Source organism: Propithecus coquereli, unplaced genomic scaffold (genome assembly GCF_000956105.1).
Source record: "Propithecus coquereli isolate 6110/MARCELLA unplaced genomic scaffold, Pcoq_1.0 Scaffold35, whole genome shotgun sequence".
NCBI lineage: Eukaryota > Metazoa > Chordata > Mammalia > Primates > Indriidae > Propithecus > Propithecus coquereli.
Genome location: NW_012149174.1, coordinates 7,975,130 through 7,985,067, shown reverse-complemented (window position 1 = coordinate 7,985,067; position 9,938 = coordinate 7,975,130). Strand labels below are relative to the sequence as shown.

At 34.8% G+C, this 9,938-nt stretch overlaps 1 protein-coding gene across 2 annotated transcripts in view; it reads right to left on the bottom strand.

Moving 5' to 3' along the window:
• Positions 1-7,319: 7,319 nt before the first annotated feature.
• Positions 7,320-9,938, bottom strand: part of UBE2E3 (ubiquitin-conjugating enzyme E2E 3) — a 117,831-nt gene continuing 115,212 nt past the window's right edge. The window contains exons 5-6 of one of the 2 annotated variants that reach the window (XM_012651217.1): positions 9,557-9,704; positions 7,320-7,958 (exon numbers count right to left, since the gene is read on the bottom strand). In XM_012651217.1, coding sequence (XP_012506671.1) covers positions 7,861-7,958; positions 9,557-9,704 — 246 coding nt within the window. In that variant the 3' untranslated portion in view covers positions 7,320-7,860. The remainder of the gene's footprint in view (positions 7,959-9,556; positions 9,705-9,938) is intronic. The other variant, XM_012651218.1, reaches the window with a different exon arrangement.

Here is a 9,938-nt window from a genome sequence, read left to right as displayed (position 1 = left end):
TGGAAGCACCGTGAGTAGACGGTGCAGAAGAGGAATTTTTCATGAACACTGCCCCTCTTCTCTACATCAGCCATCCTCCACCCCCATCAACATACAAACATGCCATAACTTTTCTCATCTTAAAAAAAAACCTCCAGCTATTCCCCATTTCTCTAGTTTACTACCAATATAAAATTGTCAGGAGTCTCCAATTTCTCTCTTCCTTGTTACTTTCTCCAATCAAGCTTCAACCTTATTACTCCAACAAAACTGTGCTTATAAAAGTCATCAATGACTACCACCCTTGAGTTGCTAAATAAAATGAACGTTTCAGTCCTCATCTTATCAGTCGCATCTGACAGTAGTTCATTCCCACCTCCTTGAAACATTTCACTTCCTTTTCAGTTCTCACTGTCCTGGTTTTCCTTCTTTACTGTTCCTTTCTGGGTTCCTTTACTGATTCCTCACCTCAGCTTAACGTTGGCACTACCTAGGCTGCTTTCTTCTCTAGCAACACTCGTTCCCTTGGTGAGCTCAAGGTCTTACAGCTACAAACACCATCTACACACTCCTGAGTCCCAAATGTACACCCCTGGCCCAGAATTCACTCCTGAATTCCAGATTTGTATGTCCACTCTCCTGACAACTCCACTTGGATGTTCCATAGGCATTTTAAATTTAAACTGTCAAAAACTAAGCTCTTAATCTTTCCAATTCTGTTCCACCCCTAAGTTTCACACGTTGGGCAATGGCAACTGCAGCCTCCTAATTTGCTCAGGCCCTAAACTTTTAACTCCTCCATACCACATACTTCATCTATCAACAAATCTTGTTAGCTCTACCTTCAACCAGCACATGATCCTTTCTTATGACCTGCACTGACACCCAGGTTGCAGTCACCAGTATCTCTTACCTGCATTAGTCTCCTAACTGGTCTCCCTGCTCCTAATTCCCCACCCAGGTCTTTTCCCTAACAGTAATCAGAGATTCCAATAAAACACAAATCACATCCTGTCACTCTTTGGCCACAAAACTCTCTGACGGTGTTCCATCTTATTTAGAATACCAGCCAAACTCCTTCCAATGGGCTGTAAGATGGTTAAGACCCTGCGTGATCTGTACACCTCGTCTTCTTGACCTGGCCTCCTACGCTCCCCTCCTAGTTGCTCACCCTGCTCCTGTCCTCCCAGATTCTTGCTGTTTTTTTAATACATTGGGCATGTTCTTGCCATGGTCTCTTTCACTTACTATTCCCTCTGCCTGGAACACTCATCCCCTATTATCCCTCACCATCTTCAGCTTTTTGGTGAGGTCTTCCCTGGCTACTTTTTATACTGCAGTGTAACCTCCCCTTTCTTTCTCCCTCCCAGCACACACTATTTCTCTTCCCTTTTTTAGTTTTCTACATAACACTTACTATGTAACACATATACCATACAAACATAAATATATATACATATATATGTTTTTGTCTGTTTCCCTGTATTTGAAAGTAAACTCCACAAGGGCAGGGATTTTCATGTGCTTTATTCACTGCTAATCGTAAACACCTAAATAATATTCCAGAGTATACAACTAATAACTCACTGACTGAGTGAAATGAATTATCTTCCTTATTTCTAGAGGCTCATGATTAAGGGAGAAGATATACGAACAAAATGTCACATGTAAAAAAACTATAGAAGAAAAAACATGGTCTCACATGCATATAAAATGATCTTTACCCTTTGGGAGTTGGGTAGCCAAGGCGAGAGTTTAGCAGAGGGCTCAACTGCTCCTTAGAAAACTGATAAAGGAATCAGATGAGAGTATGCCAGTGATACCCTTTGTGTTCCTCATAAATTACTCATCACTTTATAGATGAAAACTTGACATGCTCATGTAAAGACTTGACGTAAGTATCCCAATATCAATCACTAGAGAATTGTTAACTTTCCTTACACACTTGGGCCCATAACTGTCGGGATTTCTCTTGGTGCCCAACACCTCTCAAGAATTCATTTCTCCACAGGTTTTGGTTTTCCCCTCTTAGACTGAAGTGGCCTTGGGAGCAGTCAACATACCTGAGTTTGCTCAGCTGACTTAAAAATATTCATGTTATGAGTAAGATAAATGAGAAGTTGCTGAAATTATACTTCTGAAATTAGGGAGATTTTACCCAGTCACCTTTCAATTATATCTACTGGCAAAGAAATAACATGGGGCAATACAGAAAAAATATAACTCTTGGATTTTTTATCTTATTCCACTTCCCTTGCGCTAATATTTTAATAAACAACTTTCATTCAGGGACGGCCCCCTCTATATTATCAAACAGTGTAATAGTTTCCTTTCCCTAAAATATTTTTCTTAAGAATTTTTTTCCAAAGGCCATCACTTTTCATTTTTCCTGTTAGATTTCCTTAAAAGAATATTGTAAGCAGATACATGTGTTCCTTTGTGTCACTTTTCTTTTTACCAATAAAAGAGGGTAAGGGAAATATATCAATTAGGAAGATTGTCATGATAATGAAAAATTATGTAAATTCTGTAGGACAGCAAGCATTTTGGTATATTTAAGGACTTTTATAACATTAACTCAATCCCAATTTTAAAGTCATTAAAAGATTATATGAGTAATTCATCGCTACTTCCCATACTTCAATTTAACAGAAATATATGCGGCAGCTACCCATATACAAAGCACTGAATGAAATCAGCCTGCAGGGGAACTAAAGATGTGACTGATATGGTTCACACGGTGTCTGAAGTACGTTATGGAGAAGACTTACACCCATGATGTAACAGTTATTCATTCAGCAAACATACAGCATGTTAGATATTGGGCTAGGTACTGAGATACTGAAACAAGTACAGATATTATCCTCCAAAAGCACATTATCCAGAAATACACGATGTTAAGCTGAATGTAATAAAATGCCAAAATGCATGCTAGAGACATGGAGTACTAAGAGCAGTTTGAAAGAGAGTATTCTAAAAGCATCAAATAATATCAAGCATATTTAATATTATAGAGATTGGGCAAAACTTATCAAATATTATATTAATATTTTCATTGCTAAATCAGCAAGGACATATGTTCAATTTCTCATTAAATGAAAATGGATACACATTAGTAAAGATGCATTCGCTCCTGCTATGAAGAGGGAAAAAATTATCTGGACAGAAAAATGAAGACTATTTAACAATGTTAAAACTTGTTCATCTCTGTATCACATTGCCTGAAACAACCTTCCAATTTAGCAAGCACTTAAAATTTGTAGAATAAACTCACGACAATCAGCTAAGGGGTTATACAGCAAACTACCTTCCATATCCCCTTCCCCACTCCCCCCACCAAAAAAGAAAGAAAAGGAAAAAAGATTCTTGGTTTAGGGCAACATTGCTGAGAAAGTGGCACCTGGCTTGTTGCTGGCATTTGGAAATATGCGTATGCTGGATTTCTTATTATTTCTCATGTTTGTACACGTGGCATCTCAGAGAGACAGACAGACTGACAAGACTGATAGATACATGAGAGCAGTACAATGGAAAGGTTTCATCAAAGCAGTTAGGCTTGAGATAAACTTTAGGGATTGGAGGACATGGGGAAAAAATTGCTTTTAGTGACTTATATTAGGCAGACTTGCATGATCGGCTTTAGCCTTGTCAGATTTCAACAAGGTAACCTACAGATTTAAAATGTATTTAGATTTAAATGAATTTAAATTCACATCACTGATAATACTTAGATTTGTCAAAAAATTCCTTTTGCTATGTCATAGTTCTGTTTAGTTCAGAACATATCCAGGACTAGGCTCCGGAGCTCTGCTGCCCAATCATATTAATGACTCTTTCTCACGTATAATTAAATTAATGACAAAGACTATTAAAGGACAAGTACACTGTACTTGTGCCTGAATCTGGGTAATCTATTGCTTAGAATTTTTCCTTTTTAAAACTTAGGTTCTCAATATTTGGTCTTATTAAGATATTGGATATTGTCATTTAAAAATCACCTCGGGCTTTCTGCCTCACGAAATAATGGAATCACAAGAAGTTGAAAGCATAGCAGGTGGCAAACTGAAACGAGGGAGATACTCCCTTCATAGAAGTGTTTATGAGTTTAACAGAGTTAGGGAGAAAAAGAGGAGAAAGTGAGGCTAGGCGTGCACATGCCTTAGACAGGATATGTGTAAGTTTAGACATGCATACGCCTTACAGGATCAGTCTTCATTTCTAATTCAACAAGGTTTATTCTCTCTGACAATGACCAAGGTTTTAACACCACCCACTACTGTTGGCAATGCAGTTATACTCCCAGCAATTTTATAAGCATTTTGAAAGGACTATCAGTCCACACAGTAGAAATATCCCATTAAACATTGGAGAGATACACAGTTAAATCATTGAAGAACTTTGCAAAAAAGATCGACAAACTTGTTAGAAAAAATTTATGTTTCATTTCAAATAATATGTATCTACTAAAATACAATTATAAATTAATTTTCATTATTTGGGTATTTCTTGAAAAAACAGATATGAAACAAATAAATTTATTTAATTTACCTAAAATAAGGAACACTAACTGAAATATAAGTAGGTAATGTTATTGTAGAATCATTATCTCAGCCTCTTAAAATAATTTATAATAGTTTGAGAAAGATAATTGATGTTTCAGATCATGTCATAATTCTGTCCATTTATATTCTGACAATATAAATGTCGACTAAAAATGCAAAATGTACTACACTAACATTGGCTATAACAGAAGGTTGTAATTTCACTGGATTGAAACTAACTTAAATTTTATCATACAGTCATTCTTGTATTGTTACAAGATCACACTTGGACAAGTTAGTGGGCTGACTCCAAGTTCTTTAAGTATACATCAGAAACAGCACCTCAAAGTTCTTATTAGAAAGTGTAGCATATATATGGGTCAAATTGCAAATGTCAACTGAATATTTATCCTGGTGATTAGGAAAATTTCCTTGTTCACCAACAAAAAAGGGCAATGTCTAGATAACTAAAATACCTTGTTTTAAAAAATATTTAACACTTGATATATTTATCAATATAAATTTTCTGATATGGTTATGAAATATATGGTTAAATAAATAAAAAACACCATTTATCTCATTTTCCAAACTAAAAAAAGGGAAATTGATGTTAAAAGTATTCCTATGACACATGTTTAGGGGAGACTATAAATAAACCTACCTCATATTCATCGGAAACAATAGTCTTATTCTGTAAGGTTCCATTTGAGACTAAAATAGAATATTAAAATAAGGATTTACTAAAATGCAAAACTGTATCTGCAATACTCGAATACTTTTCAAAAGCTACAGAACTCTATGAATATCCACTTTTACAGGGAACAGTTATAACTTGTATATGTGTATATATGTGTGTGTGTATTCAAAACTAACTTGTTATAAACAAAACTCTTTACCTGGTGGTTTGGGGGGTGGGGTAGTGGAGTGTGTGCGTGCTATACCTCCATGTGGTATTGGCTGTATAATCTGCAGGGAGCTATTTAACCTGTCTATGCACAGTTTGAACTGTCAACTGAAGATCTTCAGTGTCTACTCTCCTAAAGCTCTTTAAGGGTCTTAAATGAGATGGGGCACATCAGTGACTGAACAGTGCCTGGCATGCAGTGGCTCTCATTTCATAGGTAGATCTTTTTACTAGAACACCAGGATACTATTAGTCCATTTGAAAGTGTAGCCTGTTCCCTGAAAAAGAAAGCTGAGCAAGAACAACAAAAATTTACAATAGAATTACAGAGTTTGCATGCTAATAGAGAACAAGGAAACAATCAGGTTCAACTCTTCTGTTTCATATATAAATAAATCAAAGCTCCAAAGAAGTTGTCTTATTCAAAGCCACAAACTACCTGTGTGGCGTTAGAGAAGAGCCTTTGGAAGGCTTTGGAAAAGCCACAAATATTTTAAGTAACCAATTCCCCCTACTTTGTCCCAGGCCAGAATGGGACACAGTCAACAAGTAAGCAAAATAGGTTGGTGGTAGTAATTAGGCTCATAGTAACTGAAGGAAGTCCATTCATAGCATCCCCAAGCATCCTAATATCCAGTCTGATGAAAGTTTTTCCAGCACCAAGAGAAAAGTTTATTATATTACTCTAGGATATAGAATGCACAATCTTGGAATTAGAAGAAAAATGACTTTCCATAGCTCACCCACAGTTCATTGTCACATTGACTTGAACTTCATTACAGATTATTAGTTAGGTTTTCATAGACATAAGCCTGAACTCTTCAAAATGGTTTTATATGGTGTTCCTTTGTAATAAGGATTGGGGTGGAGGGGAGTTTAAGTGAAAAATAGATATATAAGTGTAATTATATTTTTATTCTGATTTAAGACTATTATTGACAAATAAGTAGGAGCCCACTACTCTTAGTGACAATATACGCAACTATATATGTTTTACTTTATTATCTTGAAGCAATGCATTTTTATGCTTAGTAATTCCACTCTATAAATTTTAAGATGATATTCCATTTCCATATTTAGGACTGGGAGAAGACACTTGCCCCATATACCAAAACCCTGGTTACATGACCAGGGATAATTATGCTAGTGATAGGAAAAATACAGCACAAATATACTGTTTACCAAATCTGAATACTGCAAAGTAATTCTAACCCCCATAAGAAATCTAATAATAATTACAACTAGAAAGAAGGAATTTAACCTACAAAAACCTTATGATTTCGCATTTTTTCAATTGACAAATAATGCCACATCTGCACACTAATAATATACAGTTCTAGTCTACCTTCAGGGCAGACAAGAGTTTCTGTGTTCAACTCTGCCTCTGGCTATATCGGCTGGCCAAATGTCATAGTAAGAATGGTAAAGCACACCATGAAAATTCAAGACCAGGATTAGAAGTAAAAAATGCACCACGGATTAGCTACCAGATCAATGTTATTATTTGATAATACTGCTCAATGCTGGACAGAAATCATCAATTTGGAAACAAAACTGATGGTTCCATAAGACATTATTAGACTCCTGAGTGAGCCAAAATTTTATATTTTTCTTGGCTCAAATATCATATTATCAAAGTAAAGCTTTATGTGTTTTTGAGAGCAATGGTTTAAAATCCAGTTTTGTATATTTAAGCTCATTGTATTCTCTTACTTCAAGACTTAAAGGAAAAAACTCTACACATTTAACAAGATTTTAAATGTTTTCAATTTAATAATTGATTTATTTGTACTAGTCCTTAGTAGTCAATCTTCATATCCACATTTTTATTTCATCAACAATCATCTCAGACACACCTTCTAACAAGACTGACTTAAAATATTACGACAGGAAACTATGCCTTCAGGAGCATGTTTATTGTGTTTGAGATGATACATCAGGTGCTCTCTGAGCTACAAAGGGTAAAAGGAAATCCTCTCATTACAAACTGACAAAGGTAAAAGGTAAAACATTTTTCACAACAGCATGAACCACATACTCAGAAATAGATCTGGGCTTAATACAAATGACATAATTTCTAGTCATCTACGGCTACTTTTATAACTTCATACAGATAATGAATTAGGCTAAAATGCACTATAATATTTGGTAGACTTCAGGACCAGTATCCTTAGTACATCACAAAATACATTTTGATATCCCAAAGAAGCAAGACTTGCAAGTAGGCGTTTTAAACATAACTAATCTACAGCTACAAAGTTCTACTCTTGATAGCATTTACCTTTTTGGGGAGTCTCCCAGTCTCCAAAGGATAAAAGCAGAGAGTAGAATCAGTATAACATATACACAGAAGTCCGTATTGTAAAGGCTATAAAGATTTGCAGCACAGTGAGAAGATGCCTTCTGCTCCTTCACACTGCATACAAATTATGTGAATTATGTTGCGTATCTCTTGGTCCACTGTCTGGCTATCCTGTCATGTTCTGCTCTGTTGGTCAAATACTGAGTGGCTATGCTTCCAACCAGAGGATCCGCTAGAAAAGTGGAAAGAACATTAAAGATATTATGTGGTGTCTTAAAGTGACAGCTCTAATATTCCATTTAATTGAAACATTTATTTTTCAGTAGCATCTTGATATACAATAGCTAGATTTTCAAAAGAGAAATGTTTAAAGTAACATGATCATCTATTTTAATATTCAAAACAGGAAAGCCCCTTTCACTAAGAAAATGAATGAGTTAATAGATCTGATTTTAATAAAAGATGTAAGTCTTTAATATACAAAAACTATTTTGTTGTCTTGGCATTTTATTTAACAATGGAAGTATACTAGGTAGTTATATTTCTGCTTTCTTATGGATATTAAAAAATAGTGATTTTAAAATAAAACTCTAATCTTACAATACAATGGTATTCATAATCACTATTCACATCTCCACTTGAAAACTTATTTGCCATTTCATTTTAAATAGAATTCCCAACTAGAAATTGCATCTGAGATGTAAACTTTTATTTCAAATTTATTTTTCAAAAAGATAGAATACGTATATATGGTACAATATTTGAATTGTACCAAACAACAGTCAGTAAAAACTCTTTTCCTTCCTGTCTCCAACTATGCAGAAGTTTCTCTCCCTGGCAAACAATTGTTAACCATGACAACATTTCATTCCAGAGATATTATATGCATTGAGAATATTATTGCTATGTATATATATTTTTCCAATATCTTGCTTTTTTACTTAATATATCTTAAAGAACTTTCTCTATTAGTTAATATAGAGTTGTCTCATTCTACTAGCTATATCCTCTATTAATGAGCATTCAGGTTGTTTCTAATCTTTTGCTTTAATAAATGATACAATGAATATCTACCTCTATCTATATATATAGAGAGAGATATATATAATATATATCAGTTGCATATGTATAACTTCAAGAGCCTAAGGTAACAGTAATAGCATTTAGTATCTTAGCAATTTTTTTAAAAAGTCAACTTCAAAAATGACCACATAGCAAGACAACATATGTGAAACTCTAGGTCTAAACATCACTTTATCAAGTCAGCTACCCATAGTTGAAATTTACATGTGGCAGTTAGGCATTTTTTTTAAGGTAAGAATTATACACTAATGACTATCTCTGAGTTTATATAATCATAATAGTCCAGCTCTCTCACTGTAATTAATCTAAAAAGGAAGGGAGAACAAGAAAGCCCTTCATTACTAAGTGATTGCCTTAAAGCACATACCAGTATGGAAGGAGCAAGAAAAGGAGGCCCTAGTGTCAGAGACATTGCTTTACTCTTGTCAGAAGTGGTTTGTACAGCTACACAATTTAAAAAGTAGAGATTCCATCAATGACTGTGATAAAATAATTACAGAGTGGCATGCCATTAACAAACTAAATGAAGGTACTCAGAAATTTCCGGCCTGGTCTACTTGAAATGTCCTTGGTAATTTCCTCACAAAATGTTTTACACTGATCTTTCTACCAATGGCATTTTCTCAATCCACATTTAATCTAACTGAAAAAACGTGTTGGTTTTTGTAGCCTTACTGTATGTGTTAATAAAGATTTGCTTCTGTCTCCAGTTTAGGGCTGGGGAAAAAAAATTGAAGATTTGCTTACCAGGGTTGCAGTCTGTCAAAAGGGAACAAATAGACAGCAAAACCTTTGAAATAGTCAAAGCGGGACTCCAGTTGTCTTTAAGGATGTCCAGACAGATGACTCCCTGACTGTTGATGTTGCAGTGATAGATTCTGGTGCGGAAAGTAACCTAAGCACAGTCATATTAAAAACAAACAAACAAACAATGTTTTATTACCAACTCAAACACTCATCAGAAAAAATAAAGGGTGACACATCATAGGTGATACTAAATAGCAAACTACACTTAAATGGAGCTGATCTTAAATTAGGTTCAATAACAAAATTAAATGGTTTTATTTGATTCAGTTTAAAGAAATTTTTCTGTTTTTTACCCGGCATAGAAACAAACAGAGTAGTTGAC